Raw genomic sequence first — 18,502 nt, 5'->3', positions numbered from 1 at the left:
ATTTCTTTCCGTGGGGCCTGTAAGACAGAGTTGTTCTGCCTGGCCTTTGGCTTGGAATCATCTTGATCCCCTTCCCCTCTTTCCTTTTTCCTTTCTCCTTCTGTGATGGAACTCCTAATTGGGGACTTTCCTGGCTTTTTTCTGGCCCACGTAGGACCAGTCTGGATAGTTGGCCTTGGTGAAGATTTGACATTTTCATCCCCAAAAAGTTTTTGATTTGAGTTTCTACTGAAATATGGCTGCATTTTAATGTTGTATTTTAATCTAGTTTTTAAGTTGTATTTTAATCAATTGTTTTTATACCTGGTATTAGTCGCCCTGAGCCCGGTCTTTGCTGGGGAGGGCGGGGTATAAATAAAATTATTATTATTATTATTATTATTATTATTATTATTATTATTATTATTATTTTACATTGGAGGCTAGGGGCATTTGGAGGAAAGAAAGTGGTAGCCACCCACATTTGACTTTTGTCCTTTCAGTGCTGGGCCCTTAAAAGAAAAGAAGGTTTTGCAGGAGAACACAGGAAGAGCCTGCCAGATCAGAAAGACTGTGCCGCATCCTGTTCTTACCGTGGCCAAACCTATGAGGAGCCTGAAAGCAGGACCTGAGGGCAACAGCGCTCTCCCCACTTGTGAGCCCTGGCAACTGGCATTCAGAACAGACGCCACCTCCCAAAGTGCCTTCCTTCTTTCCTTGACTCTGGGAAGCCTAAACCTTTGCGATGAGGATTTTGCAAAGAGCTGCGATGTGACCCTGTACATCAAGAATGGGGAAACTGAGACCCTCCAGGTGCTGCTGGACTCCAACTCCCATCAGCCCCAGTGTGGCCAGTGTTCAGGGATGTAGTCCTTTTAAATGTGTTGCCTTTTAAAAATGTGTTAGGAAGGCAGAATTGTTGGGTTGTTCTTATTTTTATTATGTATTGTGTGCATTTATATTGTGCTTTTATGTTGCGAACCGCCCTGAGACCTTTGAGTATAGGGTGGCATACAAATTTTAATAATAATAATAATAATAATAATCCAGAAATATCCAGCAGGCCACAAGTTCCCCATCCCAAGGAGTCCTTGTTAACACCCAAGCTCTCCCTCTTCACACACAAATACCCTTTTCTCATAACGATGTCAGTTTGCTTGTCAACAACCTCAGCACAGTTTTGCACAAATATAAAATGCAAAATTGTTTTCCTTTCTACGAGGAAGTTAAAGCAGACTGCGTGCTGTTGTTGCTTTCTTCAACTGCCCACGATAAATGAAATTGAGATGACAGATACTTACCGCTTCCATTAGTCCCTTTACAGTGGGCGATTTTAACATCAAAGCATCAAACACTTCGTCAGCCTCTTTCCTCACATAAAGCAGCACTGAAAGGATGAGAAGCAAATTTTTGGAAGAGACACAGAACATTCCCACAAGCAAACTACTCCCTCTTGGACAGAAAACTATTCCTCTCCAACAAATGACAAGTGAAAAAGGCCAGAGACTCGTGTTAAAAATAAAACTATCCCATGTCACAGAGCAGGAGGAGCATGTGCCGATTTCAAAATATCCAGAGGAAAATGATGTGTTCTTTCCACAAACCGCGCCACCCCCCACAGGAAGCAGTTGTAAACAGTCACACCCATTTTCCATTTCAGTTGGGTGATAGGCAGAGATTATGCGGAATATACTGAACAGTAAGTGGAACTAATTTCCCTGTCACGCTAAGCAACCCCACAAGCAAAACAGCTATTCTCATCAAAAGTCGGAATTTCCTGGAATTCAAACGGTGGGTTCAGCTGTTGACAGAATCAGAATTTTGCAGTTGGAAGGAGGTCTTTTCAGTCTCTCGCTTAATGGAGGAATCTTGCAAGCGCAGCATCCCTGACAGCTGTCTGTTTAGCTCTTCCTTTGAAGGACATGCCACCTTCCTCCAGTCCGTTCCACAGTTGAACAGTGCAAACCATTAGGAGGTTTCTGTAACGTTTAGCCCTTGCTATTTCCACACATTAATTCTAATCCTGCCTGTCCTCTAGGAAACACAGAAGAAGTCTGCTCAGCCTTTTATTTAACAGCCCCTCAGATACCCAAAGGACGCGGGTGGAGCTGTGGTCTAAACCACAGAGCCTAGGGCTTGCCGATCAAAAGGTCGGGAGTTCGAATCCCCGCGACGGGGTGAGCTCCCGTTGCTCAGTCCCAGCTCCTGCCAACCTAGCAGTTCGAAAGCACATCAAAGTGCAAGTAGATAAATAGGTACCGCTCCGGCGGGAAGGTAAACGGCATTTCCGTGCACTGCTCTGGTTCACCAGAAATGGCTTGGTCATGCTGGCCACATGACCCGGAAGCTGTACGCCGGCTCCCTCGGCCAATAAAGCGAGATGAGTGCCGCAACCCCAGAGTTGGCCATGACTTGACCTAATGGTCAGGGGTCCTTTACAGATACTCAAAGGCAGCTATCACGTCTCTCCATAATCTTATCTAGCTCTTTCAACTGTTCCTTGTAGGACTTCATTTCTAGACCCCTCACCCTCCTCTCATGTGATGGAAGACACATGTCTTTCACGTAGAGGTGGACACCCCCTTCACTACTTCTTTTGTGATGCTCAAAGAGCAGCGCCAGCAAATAGCACATATGCAACATGTAGTTTTAGATGCAAGCATGTGCATGCTGGTGTAGCTGGTCCAGAGGTAAAATGCATGACCAGTCAACCGCCTTATATGATGCTGGACTTCAGAAGGGGGTCAAATGTCTCCGGTGATAAGATTGTCAGAGGGGAGCCTGCTTGGTAGCTCCATCACCCTCAGAACTCCAGGGTATGGCAGCGCAGAAGATGGCATTTTCTGTGGCAGCCCCTAAGCTGCCTCTCCACAGATTTGCACCTGTCACCTTCATTGTGCAGTTTTTGCCGTATGTGCCTCTTTATTCTGGCCTTTGTTGTTGATCATGCTGGTGCCCGTCTGTCTCGGGAGACAATGAAGGAGTGTGCTTTTGCGGGTGAAGTCATGCCTGCTATGGCTGTAGACCCTGATATGGGAGAGACATGTTTTGTTGCAGCTGGGGCAGATGAAGGCATCTGGTTGTTGTGATGCTGCAGATGCACCAGGGCATTTCTGCGTTCCTCCCAGCGGTCATTTCTCCTCTGGTCAGCACTGTGGATGCACAACCTGGCTGTATATCTCCAGGCACTGTGGCTGTCTGCAAGGGATTCCTACACAGGGGGGTTCATGTTGTCAGCCTTCATATCACATTTGCAGACATCTTTGTAACTCGGAGTTGGTCCGCCAACAGGCCTGGTGCCTGAAGCCAGCGCCTCATACAGCATGCCTTTGGGGATCCTGCCATCTTCCATTGTGTGCACATGACCAAGGCAGAGTAGATGCTGCTGAGACTTCGGCATAATTCAGAACCATATTTCCATTCTGATTTTTTCCTTCCCCCTGCCCAATGACTTTCACATGAATTCTGACTTAGGGAAAACTGAGAATAAACTGGTACCTCTTTTTGTTCCTTCTTCTTTTATTTGCTTCAGCGGTGGTGAGCTGAAGTCTTCTTCTACTGGCCGGAATATCCTTTTAGCCAAGATGCTACTGTAGGGGGAGAAAAATAAGAAAGATGTACCAGATTTATAGTACTGGGGGTGGAAGTGTTACCCATAACTTGTTCTCCTAATTGTAGCTGGGAGGCTGTGCTACATTGTGGTTGCGCTGGCCAAGACTTTTGTCTTAGTACTTTTGACAGGCCTAATCTAAAAAGCAAGGTTACAGTTTAATTTCATGACTGTGCATTATATTGATTTACTACTACAGCTAACAGTCTTGTGCATTTCTGTCATGTACTAAATACAAGAAGCTGCATGTATTCTACAAACAGAAACCAGTACCCTAAGAATCTAAGCACACACAACTTGTTTCTAGCAATTATGGATCACAAAAAATAAAATAATATATACAATATGTCTTAATTTTCATATTGTGTAAACAGTTCACAAAGTTCAGCTTTCTGAACTACAGAATTTGGGTTACATTTTGCAAAAAAAAAAATATGCTTTTTTGTCAAGCACACACAGCCTTGAAATAAATACCAAGACTATTGTTATATGAAGACACACAACTATGTGTATGATTAAAGGACAACAGTTTGATTCTAGCACAAGACAACAGGAACAGGAACAAAGTAAAGAAATCTGCCTCTGCCATGACAAACATTAAAACACTGGAATTTAAACTGCATCGGAACTTCAGTACTTGATTATTACTACTATTATTTTGTCAAGGGGGTTGAAATCCTGCCTGCAAAATTTACAAGACAAAAAAAATGACTTACCCTTCTCGCTCATCATCTGTGTTATAGTAAGCCTGTAAGAGCAGACAAAGAACAGATTCATTATTGTAATTTCACCAGGTGTTGCGACACAGAAGCGCTAATGGAGAGACAGAGCGGTTGCATACATGCCAATCAGATGGTTAGTACAGAGTTAGACTATTGCTCCATCCAGTTTGGTATTGCCTGCGTCAAGGATAAGAAACTGGTTTTTTGCCCAAAGTCCACATTCCCTCATGGGCAACTTCCCAGAAGCCTTGTACCAGTGGTGTGGCAGGGCCGATGCGTAAGTGGATGGAGCAAATGGATGTGATTCTCACATTTGTGCAAAAATTACATTCCAGCTATAGATCATGCATATTTCTCCATCTTCCCTCCACACCAGCAAGAGTCACTATTACAGTCCAAGGTCACATTCCAACCAGGCCTAAGCATTCAAACTATGTGTGGGCCTAGGGAAGAATTTGTAGCCTGGGATCAAATGGAGAGCCCCAGAGGGCTGCATTTGGGCTTCTGGTTCTCCACTCCTGGTCTACGTTGACTAGCAGTGGTCCTCTGGAACTTGAGACAAGAACTGTTTCAAGATGCCAGAGATTAAATGTGCCCATTTCTGTTACTCCCAGTTATTTTTCCAGACTTCAGTTCATCCTATTTCTCCATCTGTGATTAAAAAAATAAATAAATCGTGAAAATTCACACACATTTTTGGTATACAATCGTGCCTAACTTACATTCTGGCAAACTGTTTGCTCTAGCACCCTGCTTTTTTGTACATTGTTTGCACCTATACAGTGGTACCTCGGGTTAAGAACTTAATTCGTTTTGGAGGTCTGTTTTTAACCTGAAACTGTTCTTAACCTGAGGTACCACTTTAGCTAGTGGGGCCTCGCACTGCCGCCGCACGATTTCTGTTCTCATCCTGAAGCAAAGTTCTTAACCCGAGGTACTATTTCTGGGTTAGCGGAGTCTGTAACCTGAAATGTCTGTAACCTGAAGCATCTGTAACCCAAGGTACCACTGTATACACATCTTTATATACACTTTCCCCTAATACATAATGTTTTTGGCCACAGAGCTGCCCTGCAAAATTCAGGAAAGTGGCAAGTTCAACAGATAACTGGGCTTTGGTACATGTACTGTTCTGGGAAGTGCCAATATGGTAGGCCCATATTAAAATGCAAAGGATTTCTCCCCTGTCCCTAAGTTCTTCCATTAAGGTATGCCATACACCCCAAGAAAGTCAGATAGAAGCTTATACATGGTATTTTATCATGCAGTTATAAATCTTTACATCATAAAGTTATATACTGTGTTTATTAGGTTAAAACATAATTCTGGCTGAAAAGGTTGCAATGCAAATATATTTTCCCACTGCACAGAGATATATGTATGGTGTATCATGCAGTCATAAATCGTTTCATCGGAAAGCTATATGCAATCTTTCTTAGGTTAAAGCATGATTTTGGCTGAAACTGTGCTGACATCTTCTATTGCATTTAGTCTCTTTCTTTGCAGGAAAAAATATTTTTAGCTGACAGCTATTAGCACAGTGTCTAGGGTGCTAATACCTTCTAAATGATGGCTGATTAAAAGAAATTAATGGTAAACTCCCACCCCTGTCAATTTAAGCTTTGTTATGCTCAGCATTCTAGGCAGATCTGATAGCTCTGTTCATCATGTTGTCTGCCTTAATATTATTTAGACTCTGAGAGATATTAACAGAGTGCGATTAAACAGAGGGGAAAAAACTATGGAAGCAAATTCTGTTTTCCCTAGGATAGACATCACACTGAGTTCTTTGAATACAGTTTATGTATTCAGCATTATTTTAATTATTCTCTCTTCCTAGATACATTGGCTCTGCCCATTTGTTATACTTGGTCCATAGGGGGTGGGAGAGATTACAATCCAACCAGTCAGGTTTCCCACCCCTGGTTTGCACAAAGAAGAAGGGAGCACATTAAGTGGCTTTTGATTGTGTAAACTTAGATGCTTAAAAATTTATGATTTTTAAAAATTTCTTGTACAAATCAAAATAAATAGACCTTATTCACTGTTAACAGGCTATTAAGAACCATTCATTTCAACTGTGCTGAGCAATGACAGAGCAGATGGTCTGTACCATGGGTAGGCAAACTAAGGCCCAGGGGCCGGATCCGGCCCAATCCCCTTCTAAATCTGGCTCACGTATGGTCCGGGAATCAGCATGTTTTTACATGAGTAGAATGTGTCCTTTTATTTAAAACGCATCTCTGGGTTATTTGTGGGACATAGGAATTGTGGGGCATAGGAATTTGTTCGTTTTTCTTCTTCAAAATATAGTCCAGCCCCCCACAAAGTCTGAGGGACAGTGGACCGGCCCCCTGCTGAAAAATTTTGCTGACCCCTGATCTGTACAAAGAAGGTCTCTGGTTCAATCTTCGGCATCCTTAGTAGGATTAGGCAGCAGGCGATGGTACCCAAGGAAAGGCCCTGCCAGTCAGAGTAAATAATAGTGGACAATGGAGGCCTACTTTCAGGTGGCTTCCTAACTCTCAAACTGGAAATCAACAAAATACAAAAAGGGGGCTACGTTGGCTGGATCATGCCCATTGGGTTCAGAACTTCCGATAGCAAAGGTGGAGAACCTATAGCCTCCAGATGTTGTTGGATTGTAGGTCCCACCAGTCAATATTCAGACATGATGGGAGCTGCAGTCTAACAATGTCTGGAGGACCACAGGATCCCCGTCCCTGCTCCACAGCATCTCAGTGTTGCAGATGTGAAAATATATCCTCCTCCGGGAGCATGGACCAAAAAGCCCGCTAGGATTTTATGCAGTTCTGTAAAGAATCGGGCAGTTGCTCCTTCCCTCATTCCTTACCTGCCCAGTTCTTTGCAGGTTCCCAAAATGAACGTCTGGTATGAAGAGAACCGGCTGCGAGTCCAGGTCAGCCATGGTTTTGAAGTAGGTGATGTCGCTCTTCTTCTGGAGTGGGACGGTGCTCAGTTTCCCTTCAGCTGTTCATGAGAGATGGGCGGAAAAGTTCATGAGTGGGGCAACCTGGGAAGTACAACTGAGCGCAATGCAAACCAGACTACAGTCCTGATGCTTTGGCCTACAACTCCCAGCAGCCCCTGGCTGCGTAGCCATGGAAGCTGTAGCCCCAAACACCTGGAGGGAACCAGTCTAGCCAAGGCTGAAGGGCATATCTCCCTCACCATTACTACACGGAGGTTGCGACAGCTGGCCTTTTGCTTTCTTCCTATTTTGCTTCCTTTCTTCATCCCGGATTTTCCTCTCGGCTCCCTGTCATGAGAAACACAGATATTGATGAGTCTACTGTGCTCAGCGCCTCCCTCCAACAAGGATAACTGGCTCACTGCTGTTATAGCCGGCCCAATTCATTCTTCCCATTATTCCTGTGCCGCTTTGGGGGGTCTAGCCCACCCAAGGCAGCTCACAATATCAGAAAGGCACCATACGCGGCGCGATCTAAAATAATCAAAATGAACAAAGGCCACAGCATTAGCACATCTGAAAACAGCCAGTTAAAACACTTATGACTAAGAGGACAACTAAATGGAGGTGGATTATATAACGCAGCTCTGTAGAAAAGGTCATTAGCAAAAGGCAATTCGAAAAAGTTGGGTTTTGAAAAAGGGTTTAACAATCCAGAACATGGAGGCTATTCACATCTATCAAGGGTAGGAGAATTCCAGAGTCCTGGATTACCCTCACCCAATGTGGGAGGGATTAAATTAGGGTTTCTGTAATTAAAGCCCATTAAAGCTCCTACTTCTTAAAAAATTCACATTCCGTGGTAAGGAAACTGATAGTATAATGTGGGATAAGAATAAATTGACATCCCTCCTCTGCTGCTGCTCTGAACCTTGTTTCGTTGCTCCTTCCTTCCACATCCTTTTTTTTCCCCATGAGGAAAGAGCTTAAAAACGCTTAATTCAGTCCAGCTTAGCAATGCTTTTGGCTACATCTCCTTCAGGCCTTTCCAATTTCCCCAATCAAGTGGATCAATTTTCTATTTAGAACACCATCCAGAGCATGGCAGAACTAAACACCAACTCGCAAGCCTCAAGGTTCATTGCCACCTTATTTTGCAGCCGACACACAGTGAAGTAAGTATATAAGGGAAATAAATGAAACGGGGCGCATAACTTTGCAGAGGGACAATGCTGGCGCACTATCAGATTATGCCCGCTGTCCTGAGGCACCCGCTGGGGTTGTCTGCATCCAGCCCTTAATCCCCTTCCCCCAAGAGGCACAGGACGAATGTATTAATACCAGCAACAAAAATAATCAGAGCTATAATGAGGACAATTAAGGGAGCCTGCAAACAAGTACATCCAAGCTCACAAACAAACATTAAAAAATGCAGATGTGTCCCGTGGGATTTAAACACTCTCTCTGTTGACCTGCTGAGCCATTCTGCAGCCGCTGCTCTACAATAATGTAAATACATAATGAAGGAATTCCATGCTGCTATGTGTACGATAAGGAGCTGAGCATTTAGCTGGCAATTAAACTATAATTCAGTGAAGAAACAGAAATCTGACCTGTTTCATACATCAAAATACTCAGAAAGTTACTTGTTGGGGCTAATACTTCTAAGACATGGGTGGGGAACCTTTGGCCCACAGGTCTAACCAGGCCTACCAGGCCTCCACATTTGGCCCAGATACAATTTTGGCCTTATCACAACTAACTGCCCTACCTACACCTGTGGGAAGTGGGGTGGGGTGGGGTGGGGTGGCGTGGCGTGGCGTGGCTAAAAGGGGATTTGCAGGCACTACCAATCAGCTGCTCATTGATGCCAGTTCAAAGAGACAGCACATTGAAAGGGGTTTCTGAAGACCTGACATCAGCTGAATTGAAGACCATTGGCAGACAGGTGTAGAAACAGGGAAAATCCAGGAAAAAGAATAATATGAGCTGATAGGACAGGATAAAAGGAAGGAAGAAGGAAGGAAAGGGGCAAAGCCAAACATCAACAAAACAGAAAACAGCAAAACTGAATAAATGTAAATTAGACAAAAATAGCTATAACTTTAAAAGGTAAAGGTAAAGGAACCTGACACTTAAGTTCAGTCGCAGATGACTTTGGGGTTGCGGCGGTCATCTCGCTTTAATAATAATAATAATAATAAATTTTATTTATATCCCGCCCTCCCCAGCCGAAGCCGGGCTCAGGGCGGCTAACAACAATCAAATAATCAAACAATCAAATAAACCAATATTCTAAAAATATTTCATTATAAAAATTAATTAAAATCAAGTTGATGGCAACCATTAAGCAAAACTCTGTGCAGGTTGCCAGAGGAGGGAGTCAGGCTGCGCCCTGACCAAAGGCCTGGTGGAACAACTCTGTCTTGCAGGCCCTGCGGAAAGATGTCAGGTCCCGCAGGGCCCTAGTCTCTTGTGACAGAGCGTTCCACCAGATTGGAGCCGCAGCCGAGAAGGCCCTGGCTCTAGTTGAGGCCGAGGGAGCTGGTGTTTGTCTGCAGACAGTTTTTCTGGGTCATGTGGCCAGCATGACTAAGCAACTTCTGGCGCAACAGAACACCGAAACCAGAGCAGCGCACAGAAACGCCGTTTACCTTCCCGCGGAGTGGTACCTAATTATCTACTTGCACTTTTTGGTGTGCTTTCGAACTGCTAGGTTGGCAGGAGCTGGGACAGAGCAACGGGAGCTCATCCCGGCGCAGGGATTCGAACCGCCGACCTTCTGATCGGGAAGCCCAAGAAGCTCAGTGGTTTAAACGACAGTGTCACCCGCATCCCTTACATATAACCTACTCATTACTTAATTCAACACTTAACCTAAAGTCTATTATTTAACCCAAAGCAATTAATATCTCCTTCCTCCTAGTATGACTTTGGGTTCAGCCAACCCTGTTGAAGATGAATGGCCAAACAGCATGTCTTTTTAAGGGGGGGAGGGGAGCGTGCTGAACCTGGCCGCTTTTATTTTGAAGAAAAGCATTCCGAGGTCCCCAGTCTATAATATATTCTTAGTTGGATCGAGGCCTCATACCAGTTTCCTACTGTAAGGCTACAATATGACCTCAATGATCTGTGTGCAGTAAACAGCACCTTAGGGGGCAAATAACAACTGGGAAAAATATGTTTCCTGAGAAAGCAGTTTACAGTCAACAGAGGGCCAACACAGCCCAGGCTGGTCTCTCCATGTTCCTACCTGTCACCTCTAGTCTGAAATATAATTAAGGATTAACTTAGGCAGAAATCTCCATAGGTCTAGACTGTGGCAGGAGATGGGAGGAAGGTTTCAGGTGTGTGCTAGGTAAACCCTGGACGTTTAAGTCCAAGCAAAGGCGACTATAGGGCTGTGGCACTCATCTCGCTTTCAGGCCGAGGAAGCAGGCGTTTGTCCGCATACAGCTTTCTGGGTCATGTGGCCAGCATGACTAAACCGTTTCTGGTGCAAGGGAAAGCCGTGACGGAAACCAGAGTGCACAGAAACGCTGTTTACCTTCTCACCGCAGCAGTACCTATTTATCTACTTGCACTGACGTGCTTTCGAACTGCTAGGTTGGCAGAAGCTGGGACAGAGCAACAGGAGCTCACTCCGTTGTGGGGATTCGAACCGCTGACCTTCTGATCGGCAAGCCCAAGAGGCTCAGTGGTTTAGACCCCAGCGCCACCCATGTCACACAACGCTAGGAAGCATTGGAACGATATCAAACCCCTTCAAAGCTGCAACTTCAAGCCTTGCTGGATGATGAAGAGTGATTTTAGAAACTATTCACCCAATCACTTCATTCTCGCCAAATGATTCCAGGGTGCAATCTACTTTAAGCACGGTTTTTTTTATATAAAAAAATATATTTTCTGAATCTGACTCATTTGCCACTGTGTGGATGTCAAGACTCTGAAGTTCCTGATTGCAATTAACGTCCAGGGAGCCAGACACTTGATGGGATGGAGAATTTACAAGGAGTAAAATGAGATCAGCTTCACATGTGATTCTCTCTCCTGCTCCCTCCAGTTTTCTGACGTAGAAACCTGTAGTACAGCTGTTCAGTCCAGGGCATATTGGAAATTCAGTGAAACAAAAGGAATAGCACCCAGTTGTTCTGATGGTCTTGGCTTCAGCTTAAAAATAAGATGCTATTGAGCCAGACCACTGATCCATCTAGCTCAATATGCTGACTGTCAGCAAGTCTCAAAATTCCAGACTGGGGTCTCTTCCCAGCTCTAACCAGAGATGCTGGGGAACTTGCAACCTTTCACATGCAAAGCTGATGCCCTGTTACTGAGCTACAGGGTCTCTCCCCCATAAAAACCTGCCAAAATGAAGCAAATGTATAAAAGTGCATTTGCCCATACAGTGGTGCCCCGCAAGACGAACGCCTCGCAAGACGAAAAACCCGCTAGACGAAAGGGTTTTCCGTTTTTCGATGCACTTCGCAAGACGAATTTCCCTATGGGCTTCCTTCGCAAGACGAAAGCCCATAGGGAAATCTCCAGGACAGCGGGGAAGCGCAGCGCGTCTTCCCCACTGTCCTCGGACCTCTTCCGAAGGCTGGCGGTGGGGCGTAGAGACCTCCTCCCGCCGCCAGCCTTCGGAAGGCTCCTCCGAAGGCTGGCGGTGGGGCGGAGAGACCTCCTCCCGCTGCCAGCCTTCAGAAGGCTGCTCCGAAGGCTGGCAGTGGGGCGGAGAGACCTCCTCCCGCCACCAGCCTTCGGAAGGCTCCTCCGAAGGCTGGCGGTGGGGCGGAGAGACCTTCTCCCCGCACCAGCCTTCGGATGGCTGTCCTGAAGACTTGCGGTGGGAGGAGGGTTTTCCTTCCCACCGCCAACATTCAGAATGTTGTTCTGAATGTTGGCGGTGGGGAGGAAAAACCCTCCTCCCACCGCAAGCCCCGGGAACAGAGGAGAAGCGCTGCGCGCCTTCCCCTCTGTTCCCATACCTGTCCTGAAGGCTTGCGGTGGGGAGAAAAGCCCTTCGGAGCAGCCTTCCGAAGGCTGGCGGCGGGAGGAGGTCTCTCCGCCCCACCGCCAGCCTTCGGAGCAGGGACCCCCCCCCCAAGCCATTTAATCCCACTCTTTGCTTTGAGGCAGAGCTGGGCAGTTCTAAGTCCCCAACACTAAGGCATCCAGTGTTAAATAAGCCCTTTGTTCATTACCATAGACAGCAATGATATAAAGGATTTTGGCACCCATCGCCCTGTAGCGATGATCTCCCAGCTTGACACCAAAGCCTCTATTACGCAACCATGTAATTCCGGTCTGCATCCCGCGGCCTTGCACTTTGCGTTACTATTTAAGTTGGTGCCAAATCTGTGAATAAACAAGCTACCCTTTCTGTAGCATTTTATTCTCACTTAGCAGGTACAGAAAGTGGGGCGTAAGCCGGTGGGAACCATGTGAAGATCTTATGGATTTAAGATGCTAATGCAGGTGGCGTCCGGGTGGCGTCACAGCACAAATTCGGCATAACAGAAGCTCTTCCCTGCTGAGTTTTGAATGGCTGAACCTTTGAATGCTAATATTTGTCATGCTCCGTTAGTCATCTGCGTATTATCTTAATCATTCCAAGTCCCGAGCACGCTAATGTTGGAAGTAATTTTTGCAGGAATCTCATAAGCGCACATGCTGCTCCCAGCAGCTTTCCTTCTTACATTTTTTCCCTATTACGTGACACTGTAATGCACCTGGGACTATGCTTGGAGGCTATTATTTACATCAACTGTGTCAAAATCAAATCTGTTTGTAGTCGGGAGCCCATGGAATCGCAGGATTTTAGAGTTGTAAGGAAGAAGGATAAAATCAATTCAGTTTGCATTGAAAGCCGAATTCAGCACATTTGCACTTCCTGAAACAGTGTGAGAAACTCATCCATCCTTCAAAATTCACATGGAGCCCAATCTTGCAATGCAGTGATCTCTGAATAGCCTTTGGAGAGAGTCTCCCAGACGATTTGCAAAATTAGATACAGATGCATCTTAAGAACAAAAGAAGAGTCTACTGGATCAGGCCAATGGCCCATCTAGACCAGTATCCTGTCCCCACAGTGCCCAACCAGACACACCTGTGGGGAACCCTCAAGCCACATCCAAGCACACAAGCGTTCTCCCTTCCTTTGGTCTCCAGCATCGCAATCATGGCTTGTAGCCATCAGTGGCCTCCTCCTCCTCCTCCATCAATTTGTCCAGTCCTCTTTTGGAACCACCTTCAATATGTGCTTCATAGTCAGAAGTGAAATATTTTAGCTCCACCGGGTATTGTGGCAAAGCACTACTGGTACTGTTCCTGGAGGCAGTATGCTTCCGAATTCCAGTTGCTGGAACCACAGGAGAGGCAAGTGCTGTTGTGCTCAGGTCCTGGTTCCCATAGGAATATGGGTGGCCACTGTGAGAATAGGATGCTGGACTAGATGGGCCTTTGGCCTGATCCAAAAGGACTCTTTGTTTTGTTCTTAGCTGGCAGTCAGAACTAGGGCTGGGCGGTTTATCAGTACAGTGGTACCTCAGGTTAAGTACTTAATTCGTTCCGTAGGTCCGTTCTTAACCTGAAACTGTTCTTAACCTGAAGCACCACTTTAGCTAATGGGGCCTCCGGCTGCCGCCGCACTGCCGGAGCACGATTTCTGTTCTCATCCTGAAGCAAAGTTCTTAACCCAAGGTACTATTTCTGGGTTAGCGGAGTCTGTAACCTGAAGCATCTGTAACCCAAGGTACCAATGTACAGTCATACCTTGGGTTACAGACGCTTCAGGTTGCGTTTTTTCGGGTTATGGATGCGTCGAAACCCGGAAGTACCGGAACAGGTTACTTCTGAGTTTTGGCAGTTGCGAATGTGCAGAAGCGCCGAATCGCAACCCACGCGTGCACAGACGCAGCACTGCGGGTTGCGAATGCTGTGGGTTGCGAATGTGCCTTCCACACAGATCACGTTCGTAACAACAAGCGTCCACTGTATATTGTCCAAAACCAGTTTGATAATATTGTGATATTAGTTTCATAGTTTTTGAAATGGCAAGATATTGCGAATCATGATGTGTGTTAGGGCGGGACGATATAGCATCCAAAACTGGTTTCAAGTCCATTTCATGATATTGGTTTCATATTTTTTAACCTAGCAATATATTGGGGGCAAGGAGGGAGTGATGCGAAAATCACAAAGTGGGGGAAACCGTGAAGCCGGCCAGTGCATCTACATAGCTCCATCCTTATTTCAGACACTGTGATATATCAGTATATCGCAATGATTAGCTGGTGATATCGGGATGTTGAAAACCAGATATCGCTCAGATACCTAGTCAGAACCTTCAGAGGTTCACGGGTCTTAAGTTACAAGAGGGTGGAACCTGCTGAAAACATTTTTCCTACCCATAAGTAAATTTGCAGGTGTGCTCATTCTGATAAAGTTCTGATAAAGAGCATCCCTGAGTGCTAAAAATCCTCTTTTTTAATCTGTCCACATGACAGAAGGACAGAAGGCACAGTAGTTAAGATACTGGAGATAAATAGAGATGAAGGATCGCAATAGTTTTTATGAGTAGAATAGATCAGATCTTTTTTTTAAAGACCATAATAAGTGACAAAAAAACCACACCACCCCCACTATTAATTCTACCCTACTCCCTTGCAATAGATTTATGTTAAACTGACTCAGTGTTGTGGCTGATGTTTCCTTGACAACCTACTTAACGCTATTTAAAGCATTACAGAACAGCCTATCATCTTAAGATAATAAGAAATAACTGTTCTCCAGAAAGTGCAAGGGCATCGAGGGCAGCAGGAATAAGACGGAGAGGAAGCAAATCTCAGAACCGCACCTGCCTAATGTGGCAGAGTCAAACACAGGGAGGCAATTGTTTTGCAAATAGATTGTGTGCATATGACTGCCCTTTTAAAAAGAGAGCTTATGATCACAATGTATATTATGATGCATGCTCCTACAGGCTCTGGGCTTGGCTACTGCAACATGCTTGAAGACCACTTGGAAGCATGGGCTAGCACAAAACGTTATAGCAGGCCTGCTGCTAAATATCATGATGGGGAACAGGTGTTGAGGCAAGGCATTGTTGTCACACTGTTGTCTTGGCTGCAGCAGCGATGCCACTCAGGAGGACTGGGATGGGGCAAGGGAAGCAGCAGGTACAGGTGTGATTGCATCTTTGCCCACCATTGGCAACCTGGCTGGTTCTAAGTTCTCTGTGGCTAGGGACCCACACGTACAAAGATTTCTCTCTTACATCAGATCTCCCACTTACTTAATCACACCAGACTTCATTTCAGTTGTTCCGAACAAACACCTGTAGCCAGAAAGGAGGGCCTTTGCAGTCATGGCTCCCAGAGTATGGAATTCTATAGAAAAAGACCTTTCTTTTTCATTAGGATTTTCTGGTTTCTCCCTACAGCAGCTTTTCTGGCAGGCTGATATATTTCTGAATTATTTTATAATGCTTCGATATTTATTTATTTATTTGGTAATTTTAATTTCTCTCTGTGTGCGCACTGCGAGCTGCTCTGAAGACTTGCTGCAAGAGCAAGATATGAATTTTATTTATTTATTAAACTTGTATGCCGCCCTTCATCCAAAGATCACAGGGCGGTCCACAACATAAAAATACAAAATGGCAACACAAAATACATAATAAAACAAAAACAATAACCAATAACCAATATTTTGTTTAAATGCTTTCAACAAAATAAGCAAGCAAACAAATATATTGGATCCACCATTCATTCTCTCTCCCTCTCTCCTTGAGATGCTTGGGAGAAAGACAGGATTGTGAGGGTAATAATTAAAATAAATGTCCCTTATTCGCATGTTGCAGCTTATGCAGCCCTTTATTGCCCTTGATGGAGGTGAGTGAAAGGGCTGGCTGTAATTTGTATTTCTTATTGTAAGTAACCCACGCTGGGACCCTTATGGTGAAGGACGGGTACGGAATCTTACATAGAAATAAAGTTGGCATGGATTTTGTTTTTAGACCAGATGTACACTTTGTGACAAATGACTGCCTGGGAATTGGCTGTGTTTTGGGTATGGCTGGTAGGAACAGCTGAGAGCATGCGGGAAAGTGCTAATGATGGGTTTGGCAGATGTGCTGGTGGTGTCAGGACGTATGGGAGCAGCTTCTATCTCCTCGGCTGTTTTGATTTAACTGCGAATGAGGTTTTAATCTGTGATTTTGTGTGTGTGTATTTTTTGCATGTGAATCCTGCTTGTCATTTCCCCTCCCCTTCTAAGATAATATTTTGCTTCCTTGCTAAACATGCTGCTTCAAATACTGGTCTTTGCTGTACCTTGCATTTCATCTGTGATGTTTTATTTTGATATTTTGCAACATTTATGTGTCTGAAGAGATGTTGTGAACTGCTCAGAGTTAACACCCTGCACTCAGAATGGTAAAGAAGTATACCGAAATGATCTAAAGAAAGAAAGAAATCTTTAAAACTTGGTCTTTGTTTATCAAAACAAAGAGCATTCTCATACAATGCCACTAGATGGCATAAACAGACTTATGGAGGTAAAACAGGTACATTTAAAATTGGGCCCCTGGCCTGCCACAGGCTCCACTATCCACTATGCTGACTCCTAGGGAAACAGAGAGCCCTACAGATTCCCTGGATCCAAGGTCAAAACAATTCCTCTGAACCGGGTGTCAATGCAGCTGGAGAAACATCAGATTAACATGCTCCAAAACGGACCGATTCTGCCAAGGCAACAGCATTCTTCAGCCAGTTGCAGTTTACAAACGCTCCTCAAAGTCTGCATGCTGCAACAGTCTAACCTGGATGTACCAGAGCATGTGGGACGGGGAGGCAGATCTGCCTTCCCAAGGAAAGAGAGCAGTTGGCGCACCAGCTGAAACTGTGCAAAGGGACAGCTGAGCATCCGGGAGCCAGAGGACTTGAGAAAGACTCCCACACTGCACACTTGATTCTTCAGAGGAAACACTGTCCAGAGGAAGAGGAGAAATTTCCTCATCTCTCTGCCACAAGTCCTGAGTCACGTTTTAAGAGTATCTGGTTTCCTGGAATACCCACTGTCTTGTGCACTTAAGGATTTGGCCTGAAAACTCTCAGCCTAAGGCTGCTAATGTGAGTGAGACTATAACTGCACATTATGGGGGAAGGAAACGTAGGACATTCTAGGACGCTTTCTGTGTAAATTCAAATCTGTTTGCTGTCCTGGTCTCTCAGCTTAATGAACATAAGAATGCAAGAATAGACTGCTGGATCAGACCAATGGCCCATTTAGTCCTCACAGTGACCGGAGCACTCTCCCCTCCTGTGGTTTCCAGCAACTAGTATTTAAAAGTATGGCTAGTAGCCATTGATAGCTGTCTCCTCCACAAATTTGTATGACCCTTCTAGTGATGCTTGGCTCAGAGGAACAGGTGGGAAGTTGGTGAAGGTTGTGACAGCAGCAGGTAACCCGAGACTTCAATGGGACACTTTTTGAACCGAAAGCCCTTTTGGACAAAGAGCATCACATCACTTCTGTGACTTACACAACTTCCAATCTGATCTTTATAATTTTTACTGAGAAATAAGCCAGATTGAATTCATTGGACTTTACTTCCTATGAACTTTGCTTAGCATGGAGCCCACCGGCAGGTGTGGAAACCTATTTAAGCCCAAAGGCCAAATTAAACTCATGGGCAACCTTCCAGTGCTTGTATGTCAATGGTGGGTGTGGCCAGAGGCAAAGTGGGTGGAGCAAGGGATGTGACCTTTTACCTTTGTGCAGTAGGCTGTACTGCAGACACACACAATCCAGATTTTTACTTACACACACACACACACACACACACACACACACACTCCATCCAGGTAAGGAAGAGACCTGGAGAAGAGGCCTGAGAATCTGAGTTCCCACCTGTTATTCTAGATATGGTGGTACAGTAAAGGTAAAGGGACCCCTGACCATTAGGTCCAGTTGTGGCCGACTCTGGGGTTGCGGCGCTCATCTCATTTTATTGGCCGAGCGAGCCGGTGTACAGCTTCCGGGTCATGTGGCCAGCATAACTAAGCCAGCTATGGTGGTAAACAGTAGTAAATATCTGATGATACTCCGTTTCACCATTGGCCCTGATTTACACAGCTCCATTGCAGATAAGAGTTGAGTTTTAATTGTTGTTCATGACTGTTTGCTCTCAGGGACCACTTCACTGGGACTGCCATCATCAGTTGCTCAGTTGGTGCGGTGCTTCAAATCGTGGTG

At 45.2% G+C, this 18,502-nt stretch overlaps 1 protein-coding gene across 2 annotated transcripts in view; it reads right to left on the bottom strand.

The window, feature by feature from the left end:
* The window catches only part of GRHL2 (grainyhead like transcription factor 2), a 73,969-nt gene that overhangs the window by 10,330 nt on the left and 45,137 nt on the right, over window positions 1-18,502 (bottom strand). For both annotated transcript variants that reach the window (XM_083622725.1, XM_083622726.1), the window contains exons 10-14: window positions 7,504-7,591; window positions 7,166-7,302; window positions 4,306-4,337; window positions 3,478-3,569; window positions 1,281-1,366 (exon numbers count right to left, since the gene is read on the bottom strand). In XM_083622725.1, the coding sequence (XP_083478851.1) occupies window positions 1,281-1,366; window positions 3,478-3,569; window positions 4,306-4,337; window positions 7,166-7,302; window positions 7,504-7,591 (435 nt within the window). The remainder of the gene's footprint in view (window positions 1-1,280; window positions 1,367-3,477; window positions 3,570-4,305; window positions 4,338-7,165; window positions 7,303-7,503; window positions 7,592-18,502) is intronic.

This window comes from Podarcis filfolensis, assembly GCF_964270895.1.
Source record: "Podarcis filfolensis genome assembly, chromosome: 7".
Classification (NCBI taxonomy): domain Eukaryota; kingdom Metazoa; phylum Chordata; class Lepidosauria; order Squamata; family Lacertidae; genus Podarcis; species Podarcis filfolensis.
Note: the sequence above shows the minus strand (reverse complement) of the source record. Positions and strands in the feature narration are given on the sequence as shown.